The sequence below is a fragment of the Beauveria bassiana genome (genome assembly GCF_000280675.1).
Source record: "Beauveria bassiana ARSEF 2860 unplaced genomic scaffold BBA_S00012, whole genome shotgun sequence".
Taxonomy (NCBI): Eukaryota; Fungi; Ascomycota; class Sordariomycetes; order Hypocreales; family Cordycipitaceae; genus Beauveria; species Beauveria bassiana.
In genome coordinates this window covers 672499-697963 of record NW_007930847.1, presented here as the reverse complement: position 1 = coordinate 697963, position 25465 = coordinate 672499, and the positions used below count along the sequence as shown (strand labels likewise).

General features: G+C 51.5%; 9 protein-coding genes across 9 annotated transcripts; 2 read left to right on the top strand and 7 right to left on the bottom strand.

Moving 5' to 3' along the window:
- Positions 1–486: 486 nt before the first annotated feature.
- BBA_05111 (uncharacterized protein) lies at positions 487–1398 on the top strand (the record flags this gene model as incomplete). The annotated part of the gene is made up of 2 exons (XM_008600208.1): positions 487–999; positions 1153–1398. 2 exons carry the CDS (start codon positions 487–489, stop codon positions 1396–1398), a joined length of 759 nt encoding a protein of 252 aa, XP_008598430.1.
- Positions 1399–1776: 378 nt separating this feature from the next.
- Positions 1777–2941, bottom strand: BBA_05110 (phloretin hydrolase; the record flags this gene model as incomplete). Its single annotated transcript, XM_008600207.1, has 5 exons — positions 1777–1976; positions 2041–2340; positions 2400–2522; positions 2585–2664; positions 2715–2941. The coding sequence occupies 5 exons, from the start codon at positions 2939–2941 to the stop codon at positions 1777–1779; spliced, it is 930 nt and encodes a 309-aa protein (XP_008598429.1).
- A 3510-nt stretch (positions 2942–6451) lies between these two features.
- Positions 6452–7713, bottom strand: BBA_05109 (protein kinase, putative; the record flags this gene model as incomplete). The annotated part of the gene is made up of 4 exons (XM_008600206.1): positions 6452–6640; positions 6701–6999; positions 7061–7392; positions 7451–7713. 4 exons carry the CDS (start codon positions 7711–7713, stop codon positions 6452–6454), a joined length of 1083 nt encoding a protein of 360 aa, XP_008598428.1.
- A 1164-nt stretch (positions 7714–8877) lies between these two features.
- On the bottom strand, positions 8878–10011 carry BBA_05108 (fic/DOC family protein; the record flags this gene model as incomplete). Its single annotated transcript, XM_008600205.1, has 1 exon — positions 8878–10011. One exon carries the CDS (start codon positions 10009–10011, stop codon positions 8878–8880), a length of 1134 nt encoding a protein of 377 aa, XP_008598427.1.
- Positions 10012–11156: 1145 nt separating this feature from the next.
- Positions 11157–12350, bottom strand: BBA_05107 (metallophosphoesterase domain-containing protein 2; the record flags this gene model as incomplete). Its single annotated transcript, XM_008600204.1, has 1 exon — positions 11157–12350. The coding sequence occupies one exon, from the start codon at positions 12348–12350 to the stop codon at positions 11157–11159; it is 1194 nt and encodes a 397-aa protein (XP_008598426.1).
- A 756-nt stretch (positions 12351–13106) lies between these two features.
- Positions 13107–15519, top strand: BBA_05106 (ubiquitin homeostasis protein lub1; the record flags this gene model as incomplete). The annotated part of the gene is made up of 3 exons (XM_008600203.1): positions 13107–13154; positions 13205–14693; positions 14741–15519. The coding sequence occupies 3 exons, from the start codon at positions 13107–13109 to the stop codon at positions 15517–15519; spliced, it is 2316 nt and encodes a 771-aa protein (XP_008598425.1).
- Positions 15520–15735: 216 nt separating this feature from the next.
- BBA_05105 (GPI anchored protein, putative) lies at positions 15736–16679 on the bottom strand (the record flags this gene model as incomplete). Its single annotated transcript, XM_008600202.1, has 3 exons — positions 15736–15969; positions 16073–16410; positions 16541–16679. 3 exons carry the CDS (start codon positions 16677–16679, stop codon positions 15736–15738), a joined length of 711 nt encoding a protein of 236 aa, XP_008598424.1.
- A 1728-nt stretch (positions 16680–18407) lies between these two features.
- BBA_05104 (flavin-containing monooxygenase) lies at positions 18408–20407 on the bottom strand (the record flags this gene model as incomplete). Its single annotated transcript, XM_008600201.1, has 2 exons — positions 18408–19660; positions 19765–20407. 2 exons carry the CDS (start codon positions 20405–20407, stop codon positions 18408–18410), a joined length of 1896 nt encoding a protein of 631 aa, XP_008598423.1.
- Positions 20408–20964: 557 nt separating this feature from the next.
- On the bottom strand, positions 20965–24331 carry BBA_05103 (ATP binding protein; the record flags this gene model as incomplete). Its single annotated transcript, XM_008600200.1, has 4 exons — positions 20965–23434; positions 23499–23890; positions 23936–24250; positions 24302–24331. 4 exons carry the CDS (start codon positions 24329–24331, stop codon positions 20965–20967), a joined length of 3207 nt encoding a protein of 1068 aa, XP_008598422.1.
- Between the last annotated feature and the right edge of the window lie 1134 nt (positions 24332–25465).

The following is a 25465-nucleotide window of genomic DNA, read 5'->3' as shown; positions in this document are numbered from 1 at the left end:
ACCAGACTTTCTCTGGTTATTGCCATGATCTAGTAACTTCGGGCGATGTATGTCTGCCTGCAGTAGTGATGTGGCCACGCCAGACACGAGCTATTTGTCTGCGGAGATGAAGTAAACGTGAAGTTCAAGGGGGTCAAAGGTCAAGTCAGACCCAACGGCGGCAGCCTGATTGCGGCCCAACCCCAAAACACTTTCACGTGCCACACACTGGATGCGGGTGCATACCTAGGTAGGTAGCGCTGTAGACATATATTGACAGCGCATTGGCAGGCACGATGCCCTCTGACTCAGCGATGCCCCTCATCGTCAGGCAACCCTCGTTATTGTCCAACTCCTAATCATGGCATCCTCAGCTAGCCGACCTTCCGCCCGTCTTTGACCCTTCACCCTGACTTGTAGGGCACAAAAAGCCCGACCAACCGATCTCTTTAGGCGCCGTCTTGAGGAATACATGGCTAGCATTGTAATAATGCAAGCTAACGAAGAATGACGCAAGCAAGGTCACCCGATATTCGGCCATGCTGTGATCTTGTGCGTGAACTAGAAGGTCATTTCTCCACGATCCTCGAAGTGAATACGACCCTTCTGTCCCTCGAGTCCCCTCAACAATCTGTCCAGCCATATGTGAAGTTCGGCAAGGACATGCAGCGACCTGTACGCTTTCGGACGAGTTCAGATGAAAAGGAGTTCAAGACCCGGTGGAAAAGCTGGGAGTTTGTTAGCCAATCGGAGGCCTTCAGACTTCAACCCACAGATGGCAGATACATGGGTTGCAAATCCTGGGCTACCGGGTTGCCTGTTGGGCTCGTTATGCCATTGTACAATCCGTCAGACAGTCGCTCGATTGAGTTCACAACTGCCGACTCGACGGTTTTTAAGACCAAACGAAAGCACTGGAGAACTGGATGCAATGGCACTTTCTTCGTCGTCCTGCATGAAGCTCAATTTTACATGGCCTTTTCCCTACCAGAAGGCGAGAGCGAAGGCGGGTTGGATAATGTGTGATAGTATTAGAAACTAGTACCTACGCGGGAGGGGTTGTTTTCTAAGAAGCCCTTTGACAGCTTTTAGTAGATTGAATATTTAAAGGGTAAAAGTGCGATTTCCTTGCAACTTGCCTTAAAAAATATGCCAGATGGCAAAATATATCAGAGGGACATCCCATCCCCCGTAGGTAGTCGAAGACACTGCTTCGCCGTCCAAAATCTGGATGAGTACCGTCTAAGCCTGGATGAGCTACGAGCGGGGCAGAACGAGTCAATCAACGAGCTTCCAGAAGATGTCAAGAGTCTATACTTGCCTTTGATCCTCGGACTGCTCGAAATGCATCCTGGTAAAAGGCTTGCGGTTCAAGAGATCGGCCAGGGGCCCTATTCAGAGGTCATGAACGTTGATTAAGACAAAACCTACACAAGCTTGATGCTGTGAGATATTGTGTTTTTATAGGTGACCTTGAAAACTCATCATAACTGTAGGAACTGAAGTAAACTCTACTCTATAAATTCTTCAATAAAAATTCTCAAATCCCGAAACCGAATCATGTCTTATTCTTAAGCTGAGTCGTCCGTCATCTGTGGCCTCTAGGCAGGCGGCCGAGTCTTTGTCGGCTGCCGGCAGAAGAGCAATGGAAGCCCCGTCACAGATTTCAGCGCTGCCTGCGATGCCGGGAGTGATGTCGACCAGCAGATGTGCCTACAGAGTATCTTTGAACTCTTGGTAGAGCGCAGGTAAAAAGCTGCCAAGGTCTGCAGCAACGCAACGTCAGTCATTGTAGAGTCAATTGCGATAGTCAATCTTGGGGAGCTTACGGGTCATTTCGATTTGGCAGTGCACAGCAAGGTCATGGCCGAGCTGCTGAGTTCCATGATTCTCCTTTGCGATCCAGAAGCGTGATCGGAGCTCCCGCTTGCCGTCAGGTCTGCGACGAATTTGGTGCATCAAGTATGAGACGTTATCAAAGTCGGTGGTGGTGAAGCCTACAAGTGTGAAAGCCCAACGTTAGTTCTGACCGACAATTTTTAACGCGAGGAGCCAGATTACCTCCAATTTTTATCCTTCCAGCGACGATAGTCTCAATACCCTGACTAGGCCACGCGGTGACATTGAATCCAAGCGATTCGGGGTTGAGAAACTGAATACTGAGCTGCGCTGCATCATTTCCCACGTACTCGTCAATAAACGAGGTCATGCCAATATAGCGCTCTTTGAGAGTAGCATTGGCCCAGTTCTCGGTTACTGGTACTCGATAGGAATATTGATGAGCCACAGGGTTCCAAAGTTTGTAGCGTGCAGTCTGGACTGAGTGCCAGCCGAACCACCAGTCATACGCGTCTCCAGTAACTATATTCACGGGTAATAAGCATTTGCGTAAGTTCACAAGTGAGTTTTTGGTTACTTACCCTCGGGTACCTCGGAGAGTGCAGCGATCATCACTGTTCCATTCTTGTCAATGGTATAACCATTCTCCAAGCTCAAGTATCCGGGTCGAGTCAAGTAGTCGGAGGCTTGGTGCGCGGAAAAGGCTACTTCATGTGTAAGCATCCCGGGTATTGGAGCAGAAGAAATTACCAGGCCGACAACGTACATAGTGCCTCTGCCATAGGACTACTCGTCAGGCCACTGATTAGCTCTTCTGTGAGAGGAGCAACCACAGGGTTCCAATATCTGGTTGGTCATGAGCATCTGAATTTGGTCGAGAATGATCAATTGCTCACTTAGCGTAAGGCTGAGCAAAGTCCTCCTCGCGGTAGCCAAGATAGTAAGAAGAGGTGTCATTGTTGAGCGATTCGAAGTTCTTCGATACTGTACTCCCGTTTCGAAGTGTTGGTGTAGCAGTACCGCCGGTCGTTGTGGCAGCTGGGGATAGCTGACGAGGATTAAACGCCATGCCATGGACCACACCGGCAGCGATCATCATCCAGGTCATCGTAGAGGGGAGCATCTTGGCGAGGTGAGCAGGAGGTAATTCAGTGGATAACAGAACTTGAATGATATGCAAAGCCAGGTAACCTTTGGGATTAATATATAGTCTATGAAATTATTCTCAACTCCGTTCTACCCGCGATGGCCGAGAATACCGCCGTCGGAACGAGCTAGGGCTTTTTTGAGTTTGGCCAGCCTGACGGTATCGTCGGCATCATGACGCCTGCCATGGAGAACAGGTTTGTCGACATAACAAGATCTGCCGCTGACTCAGCGGGTACTACGCAACCGGCTTCCAACGGCGGCTAGGCGACTTTAATGCGGCCGCCCGCAATAGTTTAATTCGAGTACTAAATTCTCTACGTAACCATTTTGAGCGATAGCTCAGCTAGAGCCAGAGCGTTAAACTAAAGAGAATTCATGGAAACTCTCAGAATCTACGTACGCCTTTTTCCGGATTTCATCGTCGTGCTTTCTTGGCAAACTACATAATAATTACAATATAGCTGCATCCCTGCCTCAATTACCAGACTCTCTTGAGCTGTGGCGGGCCGCCCCGCACAAACGAGCGCATGGTCGATTCCCAGATTTCAATCGTCCCCACGATTTTGTGGAGAGCAAAATATGTATACGAAGTACGGATAGATCAAGCCGCATTCTTTTGCTGGCCAGGTGTTGGCCTGAGTCAAGTACTATCCTGCTAGGCGGGGCAGCTGAAGCTGGCCCGCAACAACTGCCGGATTGAACCGAAACATGTGTCTGCCCGCATCTAAATAATAGCCGTACTGGTAATACATCGTGCCGCGGGTACCTATAGCCCACTCTCCAACAACTACTTACGCAACCCACCAAACTTGTTCAAAGTAAAGACCCGAGGCCCCTGGCGGTTAGCTACTGTCAATACAGCCTCTGGCAGGGCAAAACTTGACTCACAAGTTGTGTCGCCGAGTCATTTCAACATTGACTATATTTCCCGCCCATGATGTTCCGAATACCTTTTTCTAAAGGCGCCAACTTTGGGAGCATTAAGAAGCCTCCCCTACACTCTTCAAAAGAGTAAGTCATTCTAGTATGTGCCGGTGAGACAGCCGCGTCTTGGCTAGGAACAGACCAGCGCAGGCGAGGTCTCAGGCTGTGACACAAAGTATACCGCCGCGTACATGCCCGCCTATCGTGAAAAACGGTCGACCAGGGATAGGATGGAGAGTACGTAGGTCCACTTTATCAGGTATTTTACTACTAGTAGGCATTTATTAAGTAGCGGAACCTCAATATATAAAACAGAGCACAGGGAGCGATAATTGACATCTCGCAGGATTTCAGTCGAGTACGGTGTCCGACGCACGGGCAAGAGATGGCAGATAAATGCTAAACCTCTTGGCTAAGACCAGCTGTGACACATATATACAATTGATTGTGCGAGTCCTATTCAGACTTGGTCTAAACACGGCCTGTGTTCTGTATTATTGATGTCTGAGCTTGATAAGAATCCTCCGAGAGTGAGTCATGATAGACCTTGGCAGAACCATTGACAACTGACTTGACATACCTAGCCATCCAATTGACTTCGATTCGTTGATCAATTACTATGTACGGAAAGATACCATTGATGCGACGTTGCCGATCCACGGACCGTCGCCTTCTTCTCTAAGTGTATGTTGTGGTCACCCCGCACCGCAAGTAAACTACTTCGCTGAGACAATGTCCTTATGAGCTGTAAAACTGTCTTGGAACCTAAAAGATATGAATGACTTGGAAGACTGTCTCGGAGACTGAAAACGATGAACGTTTTGGAAAAGTGTCTCGGAAAGTCGGTAATAGAAATCACCTGGAAGGTTTTGCATACAAGCTGAATATATAAGAAGCACACATCCGCCTATGATCTTGTTCAGTATTCTTGCCACAAACAAGTCAGATATCCAACTCCAAACAACAAACACAATTACCAGCAATAATGAAGTCCGCCATTGCATACATGATGCTAGGGCAAGTATCTATCCCCCCGCTACATGTAAGCCAAATACTAATGGTTCATTAGTCTACCAACCTTTGGGCTTTGCCAAGCCGGCCCAAGGAATCCCTGTGTGGCTGTCGGTGCGACCTGCGACCCTATTATCCCCTCCTTTTGTCAAGGCCGATATAATGTTCCCATCAATCTTCCATGCGGCCCAAGAGGCACTGCTGGCGTAGGATGCTGCTGGCATGCGCCTCGAAACTAGAGGAACAACGACGCCAGGCACGACCTGGACGCATTCCGAAAGGGCTGCTAGCTATTGTTACTCCTTATCGAGATTGAAACATCCTTGATTATGAAAGTGTATCGGAGCATATTGCGTACTTGTATAAGATGCCTGAGGCATAACATGTGATGATGCCCGTGAAAGGAAAAGCGCTGGTATGTCTATGTGCTGATATCTTCGAACATCTTGTCACGCATCGGTATCCGGTATTCCTTCTCTCATCGCCCGCGCCAAGTACTGCGGAGTACGAATAATTTTGTACACACCCCTCGGCTGCGACGTGCTCACCCATGCGCACATCCTGTCAGGGCGCCGTCTTGTCTCCATTCATAATCGCAATGATAAAGGAACCAGTTGTGATCCTTCACCATGATGCCCGCCAGAAAATTTAGAAGCTTTTCCTTACTGCAGAATATTATTGGCACCTGCGTTCGTCATGTCTGCGGTTTCTATTGCGCTGTGGAATATTTTCGACACTCGCCGCAGAAAGGCCCATCGTGCCATGTCCCAGACGCCTAGCTGCAGTTGCGCCACCGGAAATCGCTCGGCTTTTGAGTCTTGACGATTAAAGCGACAGCGTTTCAGTATGCTATGCTAGCTAAGAGCCAGTTGCCAAGGACAAAAGGAGAAGGTAAGGGCTTATAATACGACTCTCTCTTGCATGATAATCATCTTGAGGCTGTTTCTAATGTTGCAGATCCCAAGAGTGCAGATTTTCGTAACAACAAACAAGTCGTGGATACATTACATTGAGGCAACATGCCAGTCGCATTCGCCACCACGGTAGCGGGCCCAAGCTTGCTGCAACAGAAGCGGCTCATGCGTATATGGCGGAACCGCACGGGAAGTTCACATGAGGATCGCACAGAGACTACGTGACCAGCTCTCGAGGCGGGCGAACCAGTACAACCTGATTCCGTCGGATGAAGCTGAGTGAACTCTACATCTTGAACTGCTCAGTAATGCAGGACCTGTCTTCACCCATTCAGAATTCTGGCCCGCGATACCTGAGTGCAAGTATGACAGCAAGCGGCGTGGCGGGCACTCCAGAAAAGGACACCTATGAAGTGCGTCCGCTAGCCAGACTGGAGCCACGGATCTTGAAGTAGCTCCCTAGCAGTCGGTCGTTTCTCAGGCTCCCAAGTGAGAACCCTCCGAAGAAAAGCTGATGAAGCGGGAACTATTCTCCAGTCGGCTCTCCAATCTCTCCAAGGTCCGATGCTCCGGTATTGGTGCCAGTCCTAGCCATTTACCTGCTGCAAAGTTAACTTTCTGGTGCCCGAAATCAGCTATGCCTTCCTGTAGGGCTCACCTTGCTCGTCCCAAAAGTCAGCGGCCCGTTCGGGACTCCGTTTCAAAAAGCTCAGTGGAGGTGGCCCTATCGCAGCGATGAATTCGGCAAGGTGCGCAGCATCGTACATCTCCCCATCTTCATCTTCTGCAGTGAAAAGATTCTTTGGTCCTAAAAGATCCCACGCCTAACGCTCAGGAACGTCGAGTAAGTAGATATTCGACAAGACAGCATGGAGGACACATACTGTTAGACCTACACTCCATATATCGACGGCGTAGCTCCACTGCAAGCACATGATGACCTCAGGAGTGCGATATTGGATAGGCATGATATCCCCAGCATGGTGGCCAGGGCCAGACCGTGCTTCACCAAAGTCAGAGAGCAACATGGGCCCAGGCTTCGGACGCATCAGCTGAGACAAGTAGATGGTTCTGTCGCCTGCAACTTCCTTTCGGGATACCGGAGACGTAAATTGCCGGTCTTCGAGAGGACGCAACGCGGAGTCATCGTCCAGACCCAGAAGTAAGTTTCCGGGATGAATGTCTTCGGGGAGTGAGCATAGGCTATGAAGTATTGGAGAGCGTGAGTGAAGGAGAGTGGTCACCTGTGTGAACAATATGAGCCTCACTATGAAGGAGGTCCAGAGCCTTGAGAAGTTCCTGTATGGCCCCTCTGACAAACATCTCATCGAACCCGCCGTCTTTTTGGAAGACGAGCTTCATGTCGCGCAGACTCATCTGGGCAGGTTCGAAGGCAAGAACAACGTGCTTGCCGCAAGGGCCATCGATCTCAAATGAGTCAAGAAGATGCCGAATGTTGTTCCGGCCTGGATTTGCTGTCTTTGCAAGTAATTTGGTCATTTCGTTGTAGAGCCCAAGCTCGCGCTGAAAACGCGATGTGTGGACATAGAACTTGAGCGAGACATAGCGATGGTTCCTGAGATAGTTCCTGTCAGAAGCCCTCCGACTCAACAAAGTAATGTATGTATACGTACTTGAGATCCCGAGCCAACCAGATTGTCGATGAGCTGCCGAATCCTAACTTGACCACAGTCTGATACTGGTCACGGATGACTTCTCCAAGACGCACGGGATAGAAGCGTTCAGCAACGTAGTCTGGTATTTCTTCCTCCTCTACCTTGACATCTTGGTCAATAGTTTTGAAGCCGCTGGTAGGAAAAGACCGTGGTTTCTCAGGAGCGGCCGCCTCGCGATGGAGACTCCGAAAGGGGATGGCGAGTTTTCCCCATGCCGGCATTCTTTGAGACAGGCGCAAGGTGACAGGTCTGAACGGGTGAAGGGTTGTTGACAGTATGAAGCATGACGACCTTGCTAAACTACCCGACGCCGCCATCATAGGGATGCGACCATCACCAGGGAACGGGGAGGTTGGAGAGATAGACTGCCAATCACCAATAATATAACCACAGATGAGCTAGAAAACGGGATGCGTGGTCGTGTGGCAGCGCTACGACAAGGTGATGGCGCTTTGAATGTGTAGGCAAGATAGTGGTCGGCGCCGGCACAGCCGCCAAACTAACAAGAGCGGCCACATCGGCCGGCCAAGTAGGGATGTTGTGCCTACCTATCGAGGCACTAAATTCTCATTGGCTAGGAGCCAGGAAAGCCCCACTTTTAATTTGTATGATAGCTCTTGTATGAACGTATATAGGGCCTGATTCGCATCAATGAAGGTGTGGGTCCACATTTTTACTACGACATCTTGTGTGTGGCCTCCACACACACTGACTTGTAGGATAACAATCAATCAACAACACGAATATCGTTGATAAACCAACATTTACCTTTACCAACCGCGCCGAGGCCGACGAATCCATCACAGTCGTCGTCTGGCTGCACACCGCCAACTACGTGTCGAGCTTCGTCAACCTGCACCCGTCACCTGGTCACTGCCTAGCCACAGCGACAGCGTCACCGTCTCCATGGCGTTATTATTAATGTCGGAGATGCTAGTAGCTAGGTACCTAGTTAATCAGTAGCTACTTTTCAATTACTGTTTAACTGGCTGCTTGCTAACTAGCGGCGGATGATTAACTGCTGTTGATTAACTGGTGCGGTTGGTAAAGGTAAAGGTTGTGTGGCCGTCGTCGCCGATCTAGATGACGCCGTCGCTGTTCTTGCCCATGGAGCCGAAGCCAATGTCGGACATGTGCTGGCAGTCTTAGTGGATTAGACCCCAGATGGGGTCGCTGCAGTTGAAGCTGCGCACCGTGTGTTCCGGCGTTGCATGTGGCGAATCGAAGAGCGAGAGCAAGCAGAGATGACGGCATTACGAGTCTGCCAGGAGCAGTCAGCAAAAGAACCAAGGTGATGTGAAGGGAAGAGGAAGAGAGGAAACTACCTGGAGGAGGTGGCTGACGAAGAGGGGCACCACTGGCTGAGTTGGCGGACGTCGTGCCCGTCAGCAGTTTTGAGCGCGTTTTCCATGCAGCTTTTGCTTAAGCTTTCTGAAGTTTCTCATCCCCTTGTCCAGCACAAAGGTAGCATACTCTCCATGCCCTTCCATTGTTTCCGACGATCTCTTCTTGATGCTCATGTACTCCTCCCTGTCGGCCTCGCGCTCTCCAATGGCGACAAAGATACCCGTGAACCGGAAAAGAATAACGTTGAGAATCATTCTGCACATGCGGCCGTTACCGTCCAGGAATGGATGGATCTGCACAAACTCCAGCGAGTACTTTGAAGCAAGAGAAAATGGGTCGATCGACTTGTCTGCCTCGGCTTTAATAATTTCTTGCTTTAGATCGGCGCAAAGTTTAGCCATTTGCGACGGGACGTGCTGAGGAACGACAAAGTTGGAGTTGCCGGCGCCGACAACCACCTTGCGATACTTGCCGGCGTAATCTTGAGAAGGTGTCTCTGGGCCTTGTCTGTGAATAACCGGGACACCTTTACAAAGGATTGCGTGCGTTTTTTTGATGAGCTCTTCGGTCATGTCCTCTTTGTCGACGGCGAAGTGGTGAATGAGGTGTTGAAAGGCCTTGACGTGTTGAACAATTTCCTGACGGCCTCTGAGCACATGCTGCAGAGATTGCTGCTTCAGGTTCGAATCCATCCGATAAAGCTCTGCCAGCTTGTCGAGATATTCTGGCGTTCGCTCGGTGATTTCTCCCACGTCTTCGCCGCGCAAGATCTTGCGGCAGAGGTGTATAGTGATGTCGAGATCGAGGCCGGCATTTTCGATTCTGTTGCTTCCAAAGATGGCGTGCATCATCATATTCTCAACCTCTTCGTCAACTGAGGTTTCTTGCTCTCGCGAGATTGCTCTGACGCTGTCCATGTAAGAGATTGCCTTCTTGAACAGGGTCGCAGGATCTTGGCCGGTCGAGTATATTCTGTAAATATCGTCGGCACGCACAGTCATGGAAACATTATCCATCGCATGCCACTTTGACTTGACGGAGTCTCGAAATTGAGCAAACATTTTTGCTCTTTTGGCAGGACTAGGAGGTGTTTCGCTTTCGATGTTATGCAGTTTATTAGAATCGATATCAACGCCAAAAAGCGCTCCCACGGGTTTGCGCGGGAAGGCCATTCTGATAAATGAAATCACTGAAATTAATCTTTTGTAAAAAAAGAGAAGTAAGGTTTGAGTTTTTGTTATTCAAACTTTATCCAAGCCGCTTTATGCCACAATATTGCGCTGACACTGGCTTGCAAACGCCGCTCGCTTGCAAACGCCACCCCTCTTAAACTTCCATTCTTATGAAGTCGGCCCCAGTGGCAGGTATCTGTGGAAAATCACTGAACTTAAGCTTTTGCGGAAAAAGAAAAAGAAACGAAGCTTAAGTTTAAACATTTAAACATTTAAACTTTGTTCAAGCCGGCCCTTACAAAAGTTTTTCGAATGACAAAGAATTCGAACGCCTCGTTCGAAGGGCATGAATTACTGTTCAGGGTAGTTGGGGCATCCGAAGCCAGGGTGTTAGAGGTCAAGCCAGAGGTCAAGCCAGAGGTCAAGCCAGAGGTCAAGCCAGAGGTCATGCCAGAGGTCAAGCCGGAAGGCGTCGAAGGCGTCGAAGGCGTCGAAGGTGCCGAAGGCGGCAGAAGGAGGCAGAACAATGCAGAACAATGCAGCCTAATTGCAGGTCCTTTGCAGTTAATCAGCAGCTGGTCAATCAGCATTCGCTTATTAATGCCATGGAGACGGTGACGCTGTCGCCGTGGTTGGGCAGCGGCCAGGTGACAGGCTGGCGCATGTTGACGAAGCTCGACACGTAGTCGACGGCCATGCATTCATTCGTCGACCTCGGTTTTAATTAACTAGCTATTTATCGACTGAATATAAATTAAATAACTATTAACTAACTGATCGTTGATTGACCAACTGTTAGTTAACTTACTGTTAATTAACTGGCTACTTAAGTCTGTAGCGCATCTGAAGTACCTTATTACTACCTGTCGCCCATCTGTAGCGGACTTGTAATCAAGCTGCATTATTCCGCCGCTTTTGGCCCCCGTAAAGTCACCTGGGCGAGCTGTATCAATCCATTTCCTCTCATCCATTGTCCATACATCTCGCCGTCCCAGCTTTCCGAATCCTTAGTCTAGCAGCTGGTTATAGTGGAATAGGGAGAAGCCGTATCTCGCCGTCTTAGTGTGTATATCAGAACCGTCGCCAAGGTCTAGGTAATTGGCGGGTTGAGCGGCGAGCTATTGCTTGAAATATGTAATGAGAGGTCATTCAATTGTACTAATCTTTCGCCTTTGCACTACAGAAAGGCTATGCGCATCTTCTCCATCTTTTTCCAAGGCACGCTTCCTCGTAGACTCTGTCAACTGATTTTGCCCATTCTGTGACCCATCTTCAGTTTCTGTCGTTGCTGCTGTTGCTGCTGTTGCTGCTGTTGCTGCTGTTGCTGCTGTTGCTTCTGCCGTTACTTTTGTTTCTGTTGTTGCCTTTGTTGCACTTGATGCCCGCGGCAACGTAATATCCACGACCCAGGGCAGCTGAAGATGTTCATCCAAAAAACCACCTTTGATGGCTGCATTGACAAACAAGGTCTTGCCGAGATCGCTCTCAGTGAACTCTGCGCTGCAGTGCTTCTGCGATATATAGCTTTCCAATTTTTGTTTCTTTTGAAGCACTTCTTCAGGTCCGTCGAGTTTGTTCTCGTAAAGTGTGCTCAACTGTTCAATGAGATGCGAGGCTGAATTATCAATGTCTGTGAGGAAAGACGGCCTTTCGCTCATTTTACTTCTCCAAGCAACCCTTTTAGCACCCCAGCCTTCGTGAATATGGCCAAAGCAATGCATTTGTGGCTTTGCTTTTGCGACTGCTGCAAAAAGGTCTGGGCATCCGGCCCGTTGTTGAGAGTTGGTGCGGTCCAAGATGCCTCGCGGAGGCCCGTGAGTAATGACAATATTCGTCCCATCTTGAATGGCAAAGTCATGGCCCTGATCCGGGTGATATTGAAACCCCCAATCACCAAAAGATGGGGTGTATGGGCTAGCGTAGACTCGTAGTCTAGCGCCATTTTGTAGTTCAAAGTCATGCGTTCCCTCGTTCAACAGGTAGATCCCATGTTCCTTGGCGTTGACGAGGAGCTGTTTGGCTTCCTCATATTCTCCGTAAAACTTGTGCACCAACTCGGGCTCGAGCGGTGGCTGGACCGCTTCAATCTTGTTCCGGAACAGTGGTGTATCAAGTGTAAAATCATGGTTTCCGGCAATGACAAGCTTCAATGGTGCCTTTATCGTCCGAAGCAGCGTGATCACGGAATAAAACTCTTCCAATCTTGACTCTTCGGTCAAATCACCCGCATGAATGCACACGTCTGCAGCCTGCTCGGGAACTCGTCCTTCGAGTGTCATGCCGTGTGTGTCGGATATCATAATGATGGATGTTTTCACGAAGTTGCTTTGGGTAGCCATTTTGGTCGTTCCCAGATGATGGATTCTGGATGTTTTTACAAGTCGGCTTTTTGCTCCGTCGGATGTCGTGAAAGAGTAATTGTTGAGCAAGAAATTCCTGCAGTGTACTGAGAAGATGTCACTGTGCGATTCGTTCTGTGTGGTTGTAAGTCGTTGGAAAGGTGGGAGAAGGCATGTATTAATAGCGAAGCGCAACAAGCAATGTTCAAGATGGATAAATTGAGTTTTGCGCCACGAAACTGTAGTCTGCGGTGGCTTGCATCACGAAAAGTAAGTCAGCCTTGTTGTATCGCAGAAACCCCGGCTACATGGTCTAGATCCCACCTTTGGGCACTGTGCACGCTTCGTTGCGAATAGAACGGGCAGCGCAGCAAGACCAGACAGGGGTGGCGAAGGTGGATGGATGCGATGATTGTTGATGTGACGATTGTTGCTGGTCGGGCGGGATCTGATTTTTGTCGGCACACTCAATACAAAAGTTCGATAACGCCAAAACATGCCATAGCTACCGCATTGTGAACATACCTTGTCGTATTCGAACGCTTCAGTGTTGCTTTGTTTGAAGCTTCGGTGAGGGGCAGTCGCGACACCATCCCCACACAAGCTCGGTTGTCATCCACCTGGTTCCACGGCCCTCCACCTCTGGCTCTAGGCATTTGTCAACGTCACTGTGTCACCTCCGTCATTCCCTTTAATTGCGCAACTGTTGCGGCTTGCCATCTCTCTTCTTTTCGATTCTTTTCGAGCACAGCCAATATGGTCGATTTCAGACTTTCCGCGCAGCTTGTAGGCCACGAAGCCGACGTACGATGCCCCTCCATCGTCATCTCCGCATCCGCTAATAGTTTTCATAGGTACGCGCCGCGGCCTTTGCCTCCCCCAACACTGTCATCACCGCCTCGCGCGACTGCAGCGTCCGACTCTGGCGTCGTTCTCAAGGCGAAAAGGCCTCGTTCGACGGCTTCCTACTGAGTCGCGGCTCCGAATACGTAAACACTGTTGCTTTCTATCCGCCAAACGCTGAGCACCCCGATGGCCTGGTCATCTCGGGCGGCAAAGACACCATCATCGAAGTCAAGAGCCCCCGGCAGCAGCCGACCGACCACGCAGAGCGGCTGCTCATCGGCCACGCCCACAATGTCTGCGCGCTTGACGTTGCCTCCAACGGCAAGTTTCTAGTGTCAGGCGGCTGGGACGGCCAGGCGCGGGTCTGGAACCTGAGCAAATGGGATACCGAGCTGACGCTGAGCGGGCATGACGGCATGGCAGTGTGGGCCGTGCTTGCACTGGACGAGAAGACTGTGGTAACGGGCTGCGCCGACAAGAACATTCGCGTGTTTGACCTGACCAAGGGTAAGGGTGGCGAGGTGGACGCTTCAACGACAATATACACGCCCGATGTGGTGCGCGCATTATGCCGCCTGTCGCCGACACACCCGAGCGGCGCCGATGTTGCGAGCGCGAGCAACGATGGTACAATCAGATTGTGGAAGCTCAATGGCCAGCAGATTGGCGAGCTCCACGGCCACGAGAGCTTTGTCTATTCGCTGGCCAGCCTGCCCACGGGCGAGCTGGTCAGCTCAGGAGAGGACCGCACAGTACGCGTATGGAAGGGCCTCGAGTGCACGCAAACAATTACGCATCCTGCCATTTCAGTCTGGACTGTGGCCGCCCACCCGGAGACTGGCGACATTGTGTCTGGTGCCAGTGACGGTGTCGCCCGCGTCTTTACACGCACCCCCGCCCGTGTTGCCGACAAGGAAACGCTGAAAGAATTCGAAGAGTCTGTCAAAGCATCCTCGATCCCCCAGCAGCAGGTAGGCGGCATCAACAAAGAAAAGCTACCCGGGCCCGAATTCTTGCAGTCCAAGTCGGGTACCAAAGAGGGCCAAGTACAGATGATCAAGGAAGACAATGGCAACGTAACAGCGCACACCTGGTCGATGAGCCAGCAGCAATGGATTAATGTCGGCACAGTGGTGGATGCGGTTGGCAGCACGGGCAAAAAGGTAGAATATCAAGGCAAGTCGTATGACTATGTGTTTGATGTGGACATTGAGGATGGCAAGCCACCGCTGAAGCTGCCTTACAACCTTTCCGAAAACCCCTACGAACGAGCCACGAAATTTTTGAATGACAATGAGCTGCCCCTTACGTATCTGGACAATGTGGCAAATTTCATTACGGAAAACACAAAGGGTGCCACGCTGGGCCAAACGGCGCAGAGTGGTGGTCCTGACCCGCACGGGACAGAGTCGAGATACCGTCCAGGCGACGATGCACAGCAACCTGCTCTATTGCCGCAAAAGGAATATCTCAACATTTCTGCCGCCAAATATGAGGGTCAGTGGACTTTTACCCGTTTCGTAGGATTTTACTAACAATTACAGTCATTTTCAACAAAATCTCGAGTGTCAACAAGACTATGATTTCTAGCGGCCGAAAAGACGCTGCTCTCAACCCTGGGGAGGAATCGTCACTGCATGCGATCCGCACGGCTCTTGAATCTTCCAGCTCCATCCCCGCAGACGCTCTGCCGTCTCTTGTCAAAGTCATCACGCAGTGGCCATATGGCGATCGTCTTGCTGGTCTGGACCTGCTTCGATGCGTGGCTCGCTTCCACACGGTCGCCAAATACAAGGACGATGCATATGGCAGTATAGTGGACCTGGCCATTACTGCGTCGCTTCCCAATGGCGAGACTCCCAATGAAAACGCAACAATGATGGGCGCACGCACGCTCGCTAACCTTTTTAGCACTGCCGACGGGCGCAGTCTAGCCAATACGCGCGTGGACACGGTGCTGTCGTTCTTGGAGCGCGTGACGGGCATCCAGGGCGGTGCCGTCATTGGGCCGCACAACCGCAATCTCCTGATTGCCGCGACAACGGTGGCTATAAACCTGTCGGTCTTGGTCAACAAGGAGAAGCTGCTGTCGCCCAAGGAGAAGAGGCGCCTGCTGCAGGTAATTGGAGCGCTGCTCAAGGGACAGAGTGACTCGGAGGTGCTGTACCGCGGACTGGTTGCGTTGGGCACCGTGGCGGCTACGTCCAGGCAAGATGCGACGGCCGTACCGGGCATTAGCGGATGGATCAATGAGGCAGCGGGCAAGGCGTCTGAGGATCGGGTCAAGACGTTGGCGGTTGAGTGCAAGAAACTGGTTGCTTGAGCCATGTGCTCGCGCGGTGCGCTGTATTGATAAAAGTAGCATGGGGTCAGGAGGCACAATAGAAGAGACATGATTCATGCATGAAATGATTGGTATATGGAAAACAATGCTAGCTATTAAGGAAGCTGTCATGTCGTGTCGTGAAGCAGCCGAAAGACCCATGAAGAATTTTGCCCAGACGCCCAAAACACCATGAAAGGATAAGCAGGGAGGAGTTTACAGCACCAGCAGGGCGGCAGCGGCAAGCAGGATGGGCGTCCAGCCAGCCCAGCCTACAGAGTGGAGGGTACGCTCGGCGGCGGAGACGTTGGTGTAATTGTCGGAGCCCGACTCTTTCCTGGTGATGGAGTAGATGTCGGCGAAGCCAATGTCGGTTGAGTTGTAGCAGTTGGACTCGTTGACGGGAGCGATGCGGTGGTCGCCTTGTTCAACAAAGATGATGTCGACGCACTGTTCCGGTCAGTCTTTTTTCTTCTTCCAATTCTCTGTGTGTTATTCCCCATGATTGTCCCTTGCAGGACAAATCTGGGAGCTAAAGGCGGAGGCGACTTACCGAGTAGAGGGCAGCGCCGTGCTGGGCGGTCTCGACAATCTGGATGGTGGCCTCGTCGCCGGGCTTGACGTTTGCGCCGACGGGCAACGGAACCTGGGTGAGGCAGACGGTGCCGGGGTAGGGATTGTTGGTCGGACCCAGAATCTGGAAGGGATGGACCATGGGGTTGCTCATGTTGGGAGGGCCGCCGTGAATGTTGGCGCTGGGGTCGGAGCCGAAGCCAAGATTGACCTGAAGGAACGCGGTGAGGTGGCCGCGGAACCAGCCGGGCTGGAAGGCGATGGTGCCGCCGCCAATGGGCCAGTAGGTGCGGTTCTTGGTGACTCCCGTGCCGCCGCCTGTAATTAGGAAAGAAGATGGTCAGCGATGGATGAGGACGAAGCGGAAGCGAGGACGAAGTAATGGATTGATTCAGGCCCAACGTCGAGCGAAGCGAGGAAAAAAATAAGATAGAGGATAGAAGCTTACATGGATACATCCATTGCATTCCATAGGGATATGTCTCGTTGGTAATGAGGTTATTGCCGCGCCAGCCGGGATAAGTGATGACGGTGTGTGCGGTGGTGAGGCCAGCGAGGGCGAGGCTAATGAGAAGATTGAGCTTCATGATGGGAAGCGGGAATTGTCGTGAGGTTTATTATGAGATGGCGCAAAGTGACAAGAAAAACGAGGCTCAAGAGCTGCTGCAGCAACCTGGGCCGGCCAGATTGAAACGAATTTTTGTCGAAGCTTGCGCTGAGAGAAGGCTTGTCGCCAGAAGGCTTGTCGCTAGATAGTCAGCTGCAATAAGGACGAGCGAGGCTGAGAGATGGAAAAAGCAGTAGTAGGTCGGGGCCAAGGCGTTTCACGCATGAATGATGGCGGGACGAGACACGAGAAAACAAAAAATCACAGACCCCAAAAAAATCGGAGGAGGAGAAGAGGAGGAGGCCGGGCGGCCCTTTTTCTTATGAGTCTCTGCGCATTGAATTACTACCTAGTTGCTAGTGACTGCGTGGTACACATCGCAGGGGAGAGGGGGGGTGGGTGCGGGCCGAAGGAGGGGGGATAGAGATTCGGACCAGTAAAGAAAGGGAACTAGCCGCCGGGGGATTTGGGAGGGCAAGCCACAGGATCGGCTGGGCGGTGGGGGGGGGGAAACGGGCGACGAGTTGGGGAGGCAGAGAGATGTGAGGTGAGAAGGTGATGAAGGATGCAGGATGCAGCTATTCGGCCTTAGTGGCTGGATTCACGATGGATACTTGATCATGGTTGGACGGGAGCAAGGCTTCCTAGTGGGCGAGGTCGGTAGCCACAGTGGATCGAGTCTGATGCATCTCAGTCGAGGTGTGCATCATGATTGGCTGCCGACGTTGATTTTAAGCGCCCACGACCCTGACGATTTCGTTTCTCTTACTGGGGGAGGGGGGGGGGGGCCTCTGAAGTGATTAGTTGAGTGGTTGGTTGGTGGGAGTGGCTGGGTGCTTCTGTGATATGACCTGCATGGGCAACCGAATGCAACAATTACACACACGCAAAGTACATAATAACGGATGATTTTGTGTGAAAAACGCAAAGAAAAAAAAAGTAGGAAAAATCGGCATCGACGCTAATATAGATGGCGACCGCATCGACCGGCAGCAAACGGGCGCGAAACAGGACAATGTGATTCGCCAGCGCGCGCATATTGATGCGTTAATGAGCAGACGATATGGATTCAATTATGAGAAAAGGCTCGTTCTTCTGACAAGGCCAACGAAATACGGCCATTTCAAAAGCAATAGAATAATCACGCCGTTGAGAAAAAAAAAACAAGTATCCGTAAATTTGGTGTCATTGCGGGGAATACCAGGGCATAGATAGAGTCACGGTGATATCTCACGAGTCATTGGTGATGTGTATTACATGGGTTAAAATGATAACTTGGTTCTCCTCCACGTCTGTTGCCGCTTGCAGTCCTCATCATCGTCATCATCTTCCCCGAATTATTCTTTATTTCCGCCCTCGTCGCCGTCTCCCCGCCCGTCCGTCACCAGTTCGGAACCCGGCAAGTCGCTGCGTTTCCGCTTAATCAGTGGTTTGACGATGCACCATCGTCTTGGCAATCGAAGCACGGGAGCGTCCTGAGCGGTATCGCCGGCAGAAAAAAAAACTTCTGAATCTCCCTGTCGTTGTTGGTCGTGGCTTGATTTACCGTCTTCAATTGCAACCCCCCTAGGCGACTAGTCACCACCATCAACATCTTACAACCCCCAAACATTGTCATGTCTCCAAAGTCCTTTTCCATGAAACTTTTATCAATATCGCATCTCGCCCCCCCCACATCGAGCGAAGCGAGCTAAAAAAAAAAGAAGAATCATTTCTCGCCATGCTTGTACAGCCCAGCCTCAATCCCCTTAATCTGCAGCGCCAACAACCTCGAAAAATACCTACACAGCGCCATATTGCCCCCATGGAACCAGAATCCCGGATGGCCGCTATTCCCCCACATTGTCCGCCACTCGCCCTCGTCATTCAACCCCCACACATCCTTGACTCTCTCACCAAGCTCCTCCCCGTACATGTCCCTCGCCTGCGACCGCATATTCTGATAGCCCGTCGCAAACACAATCTCATCCGCCTCCAACTCCGACCCGTCCGCGAACCGCAGCCCGTGCGGCAGCACCTCGGCAACCTCGGTCCCTTGCTTGATGCGAATCTTGCCGTCCGCAATGAGCTGCGACGCGCCCACGTCAATGTAATATCCGCCGCCGCGCTGGAAATACTTGAAGAATAGGCCGGACCCGTCAGGCCCATTATCGAGCTCGAAGCCCGCAGAGGTCAGACCGTCGAGGATGGGCTTGTCGTGAGCGCGTTGAAGTGCGCAGACTTGCACCTGCACGGCTTTGAGAAGGGCGTTGGGCATCCCGTGCAGGATCAGGTCCGCATCGTCGACCGGCGGCGATGTTTCGTCAAAGAGGCCCTTCAACGCAATGTCGGTGATTGCCTTTGACGAGACTACGTTTGTGCTGGACCGCTGCACCATGGTGACGTCGTAGCCGCTCTCGTAATAGTCGTGTGAAATGTCGTGTCCGGAATTGCAGCAGCCCACCACAATCGCCTTCTTCCCCTTGCCGGTGCCGTCTTTTCTTGCACCCGGGAACTCCGACGAGTGGCAGAGCAAATGGCCCTGAAAGCTCTCCATGCCCTTAATCTCCGGTAGGTTCTTCTTCCCCGAGTGGCCCGTCGCCTGGATGATGTGCTTTGGTCGAAACGTCCGCGTCTCGCTGCTCCCATCTGGTTTCTTGCGCTGCAGCTCCACGGTCCATGTCTTTGTCGCCTCGTCCCATGCTGTGCGCGAGAGCTCCGTCGTCATCCACACATTGAGCTCCATGGTCTGGGCATACGACTCAAACCATCCAGCCAGCTTATCTTTCGGTGTAAAGATGGGCCAGTTGGGCGGAAACGGCATATACGGCATGTGATCGTACCAGACAGGGTCGTGCAGAACCAGCTGATCGTACCGACTGCGCCAGTTGTCGCCTATACGCTGGTTGCGGTCGACAATGAGGGCGTTGATGCCCAGCATCTTGAGACGGACGGCAGCCGTCAGACCAGCTTGGCCGGCACCTATATAAGCACATTAGCCTTCTTTTTTCTTTTTTTCCCTCGCTTCGCTCGACGTCGGGCATTACCACAATCTCAAGTCTCTCCCTCATACATGGAATACATACCGACAATCAGGACCAGCGGCTCACTCCCATCCGTGTAATTCTCCTCAGCCTCTCTTCTCTCCTTCCAATTCTTCCTCCCCAGCTGTTGTCCATGCGTCACCCCCGCCGGCCTCCTCCCATACACCGGCTCCTCGAACCCCTTGAGCCCCTGCAAGATAGTACTGAGCGTGTACACCTTCCACCCCTGCCCATCCGCCGCCAGCCTCACCGTACCCGCGCCGAATCCCACCTTTGTCTCAAACGTGATGAAGAACTGCACCACGTCCGACGCGCCCTCCGCATCCACCTTGACCACCGCCGGCTTGCGCGTCGCCGTCGTCGCATCCAGCGCCACAGACTCCAGTCGCATGCCGTCCCGCGAAGAGGCCGCGTCCGCCAGGAACCCCGCAATTTTGCCGGGCGACTGTACCGTGCGAAACTCCCACGTCAGCGCGAGATGGTCCCGCCAGTAGCCATTCTCCAGAAATAGCCCGGCCAGCGACTCCGTGTCGCCCGAGGCGAGGTGCGTGTTGAACGCGGAGCAAAAGGCCTCAGCCGTCTTGAGAGGGTCGAGGTGCTTGGTGGCCGCCGCCGAGGGAAAGCTGGCTAGCGGTAGGTTCGTGGTACCCGGCATAGTATGGACGGTGGGGGCAGCTGTGGCCATGTCTGCGGTGTTGTAAGTGGACAATCGAATCCGTGCGTGTGTTAACCAGTGTGAGTATTATTAGGGAGGTGGAAAGCAATTGAGAGAAAAAGGAAGAAAATTTGAGGAGAGAAGCGGCTGAGCAAGACGGGGCAGCTGGTAAGCCTTCCCACCTATGCATACAAAGAGGGGTTCCGAGACTGCAAGATGCAGTCGTCCGGCGTCGGACAGACGGGATGCGCGTCACCCCACGCGTATGCATTGCGAGTCCAGTCGAAAGCTCCAGCAGCTGTGCTTTGAGCTAGAAGGCCGGTGGAACACTGCTGTATATTTTGCACCACCCATCTGCTAGAAATTCATGACAGTAGATCGGGGTGCGGCCGGACACGGGACCCGCCCCCGCAATCGGAGGGCAGCTTGAAGATGTTCTCTCAGGCCGTGACGCCGTGGTCATCCTAAGCCCCAAGCGTCTTTGTTCTAATGCACTGGAAAGTAGTGCTGCATTGGACGAATCAAAAGCAAACGTCCTAAATCTAGCACCTATTGTAGTCTTGTAATGGTAGCCGCCCACGCCACGTCTAGCTGAAGTCAATCAGATCTTCACCAATCTCCACCGCATTTTCCTGTGCCCCATCAGCCGCCTGACTAGAGCTACTTAATTTTTCTGCTCGTGCCTGAATCGCCAACTCTTCAAACTCTTCAATACACGCATCATAGCCAACTTCAATCATGTAGTCGCTACTATAGACAGTACCGCTACTATAAACACTGTCATCCTGGCTTCGGCCCTCAGAAGAGGTATTGTCGGTGGACTTCGAAGACGGGAGCCCGTGCGATAGCCACGCGCTTTGAACCCGGTCGAGCGCTGTCTTTTCAAGCTTTGTCATTGAACATGTTTTCACCACGACGGATGAAGCGTTGCCTTTCTTGCCTCTTTGTCTTTTGCCTGGCTTTTTGTCGCTGATTGTCTTTCTTTCCGGATTCTCTTCTGGAGCCATATCTTGGCTTGTTGTTTTGTCCGGTGTCTCGACTCGCGTCTTGACTGGTTTCTTGACTATGCAGCCCGGTATCATGCTCATTTGGCATTCTTGTCTTCCATGATTATCGCATGGGCAGCAAGCCTCCCCCAAGCCTTCCCATCCTTCTGGACTCCGGACAAAATATGTCCTCTGGTGGATCGGGCACACTAGGGGCAGGTACGAGCCCCTCCGAGAAGCCATCATGTCAAGAATAGGGGCCCATGTCGCGCTGCCCTGGAGGTTGGTCGCATTGCCAAAGATGTAAAAGGCATTTCGCGCTCGGCTGAGTGCCACCGTAGCTCTGTGGATATTTTCAACGAATCCAGCTGTTGGTCTTCGCCCCGGGTGCGGACTGCGAACAATCGAAAGAATTATCACATCGTTTTCGCAGCCTTGAAAGCTATCAACAGTTTTGCAAATGGCTAGCCCTATATTCTGGGCTTCTAGCTTTGCGTTGATGAGTTCCTGCTGTGCAGTATAAAAGGATAAAATTGTGACCTTTTCCACCGGCGTGCCACAGCTGATTAGATGTTTTGTGAACCCGATAATCATGTCAGCTTCATCGTTGTTGGCTATGCTGTGACCAGAAGCACCAGAACCAGTTTGCTCAGACCAGGCATGATCGAACCACCAGAGAGGCAGCCCAATACCGTTGATTGCTTCACGTTTTAGAACGCTACTGTGGTCTCTAAGCCCTGGATAAAAGAGATTAACGAGCTGTCGAATCTCAGGGATCATTCGCCGTTGTATCTTAAGAACTTGACATGGCATGGAGTTTTGGGTGACCAATCGCTCAAACAAAGATACCTGCAGGGCAAAGACAGGTTCTGTAAGGATAGTGGTGATAGGGCGCGGTGTCAGTTGTTGGTGATCACCGACCAAGGCAAGATGCTTAAGTGACGGTAGCAGAGCAGCGCTAATGCTTCCTTCAATAGCTTCTGATGCTTCGTCAATTATCAGAATGTCGGGGTTAATAGTTTGAAGTAGTCTGCGGTATTTAGATAAGCCGGTAATGGTGCAACCGATAATCTCGATGTGAGTCTTCGTAATAACACGATGATCACGGTCTATCCTGCTTCTTAGAAGGCGATGGCAGGCGTCTCTGAACTTCAAAAATGATTCTTGAAGTTTCGTGCGTTTTTGTTGAGCTAGTGTAAGGCACATGTAATTGAACACATCTTCGCGATGTTGCGCCTTGACTTTGTATAAGTCTTTGTTGCGGAGTAAGCTTCTGCAACGGGAGACTGGAGGCTCAGGGCCTTTGCTCGTAAATGAGATATATGGACCAATTGGCTTGTCTGGGTCTGGCAACCGACGCTTGCAATGGTCTTCTTCTTCGCTATCGATTCCGGCCTTGGTCTTCCATTTCTGCGCAGAGTGAGGCGTGTTGGCAGGGGAGGTGATAAATGATTTCCATCCTAGCCATGATAGAAGGGGATCGCTTTCCTCCGACGTTACCCAGTCGTTTTCTAAAGAGTCAAATTGCTCTGGGGTGATGATCTTCGCATCCCTAAACGATTTTATATCGTAATTCTGCTGACCCTGAAAGGCTCCTTTTAGTTGGAGCTCGAGCACTTGACGTGCGGTTTCGAAATCTTGGTAGGCGGCTGGTGATAATCCGATACCGGTGATGGTTCCTCTAGACCTTTCTCGAATCTTGAACAGAGAATGTTCTTCAATAGTGCCTGAGACTGTGCGGCCGCCTAGACGACCGACAGCTAGGTCCCTTTTGAGGCAACGCTCGAGTAACTGATCTACCGCGTGATTACTTTGAGCCGCGACGATGACTGGCTTTTGTGGCTTGTAGGGATATCGACTTAATATCTCTTCGATTGTTACCACAGTCGTATGTGTCTTGCCTGTGCCGGGAGGGCCTTGCACAACTGACAACTGTTGGCCGATGATTGCCTCGCATGCGGCAACCTGCGACTTGTCAAGCGCATTGACGGTCCGAAGCCGTGCTTTGACTGGCTTGTTCTCCACTCCTTTACTGAGGTCGTTTGACAGAAGGTATTTGTCCATCAGAGATCTAGTGTCGTGTCGTTAGATGAAGGTCCCGTGGAGCTGGGGCACAATACGGGTAGGTAACTTACATTTCAGATGCGGCCGCTTGTAGGGCCGTCATAGTGTGACGAAAAGACTCAAAATATCCGTCTTTGGCTTCAAGTAAATAGTACTTAATATTTGGGTCAAACTCAGACCAGTCCGAAATATATAAGTCGACTCGCGGAGGCGTTTCTTCCGGCTCCGGAGGATCAGCCACGAAATCTGGCCAAAGGCCACCAAAAAGAAATCGGTATGCGACCGTGGCAACCAGACATTTTGACCGAAAGCCATCCTCGATAGGTGACAAAACGACAAGAGAGCCTTGACGAAGCCTTTTAGAGTTTGCCCAATCCACTGGTGCGTCTAGAGCTCTTTCCGTAGAAAAGGAGACTCGGGCGGCAGCACCGTGGATGGTCAAGACGACGCCCTGAATTTGAACCTAAGAAGTCAGTACTCTGTACCTTTTAATACATTTTTCACTCACATTTGTGTAAATGTACGCCAAATCCCCTTCCAGCATTGACGGAGTTCGTCGAAACTCGGTGACCGCGAGCCGAGTTGGCTCGACAGCCTCGAACCGTTGCATGCGATAGTGTTTCTCGAGATACACTTCCTTTGATTCAATTTGATCATTCTCGATGGCAAGAAGAGGCGGCGGAGAACACCGTAGGATCTCTTCTGGAGAAGGGAGCTCGGGCTCTTCAAGCCACTTTGTTGATGGGCTCGTGAATAAATTTGTTGGTGGCCTCGTTTGGCCAGTACTCCTGCCCCCAGTGGGCAGAAGGAAGGTTTGTAATTGCTGCCATAAGTGTTCATTAAACATTCCCAATCCAGGATGATGGGTACCTACCAATGCTCCATCCCCAGATTGTGCGGCCATTTTGGACACACCGATGTGAAAGCGTGTTCACGGATGGCGAGGGTTTCGAGAATATTTGAACGAAGAGAAGAACTTTCGAGAACACTCGACAGCCTCGTTCCAGCCAGGCACTCGAAGCAGCGCTGAGGAGACGGGTTATGTTGAAACGCTGAAACGAGCAGCGCACGCGTTGGGAAAGGAAAGAAAAAAAGATCATGAAGCTCGAAGCAGCGCTGAGGAGACGGGTTATGTTGAGACGCTGAAACGAGCAGCGCACGCGTTGGGAAAGGCAAGAAAACAGATTATGAAGCTGAGGCCTGGCTTGCACCTTCCTCTTGTGACGACAAGTCAACTGGCAGGCAGCTGGCACGCCCGTTTGCAATGGGAAACATCACAAGTGCGATCACACGCGTTTGTCTCGACGGTCTAGGTATTCTGGTCTAGTACCGGTGGGCTGGAACTCGATATTTTACTACGTAGGTAGATATCAAATGATATCAGTCAATGCCCTTTTCCACAGCTCGTCGATGTGAGCAAGGTTGACTTACAGCAGCCAGCCATTTCTTTTGGCGTCTGTCCAGCGGACCTTGCAAACGACTCTTTCCTTGTAACTAGCTGAATGTAGTGGCGATTTGTGCTGCGTTTGCGGGCTTGTTACTTTCTTGCTTGGCAGGAACAAAGAATGAAACGCCTAATCGACTCAGGCACCGACTGAACCAGACGGTGCATCATTCGGTTGCCGGGTCACTCTGTTGCTAGGCTAGTCTGTAGCCATCACCAAGTGCAACCACGCGAGGACCGCCTGAGCGATCCCGGCTTAGAGACGTCTGTCCTGCTGCCCTCCAACTTTGGACGGCTTGCGAACATTGTGATCATTGGCGCGTCGAAACTCCCCGCGTCGCGGCTGCCGAACGAATGACCAAGCTGGGCCACGTTACTGGCTCCATCATGGCCCTGGGCAAAGAGTAGCGACTGAGCCTCGGACGCTATCCGGATCCGTGGCCAAGGATGGGATGCCGTTTGGCGACTTGCCGTTCCCCCTGTCAAAGACCACATCAACTACCACAATGCGAGATTTTGCTACTCTAGAAGATCCTGCCAACTCGAGTTCACCAAGGTTCGATAATGCTTTCTGGCCCAGCTCATAGTTTTGAA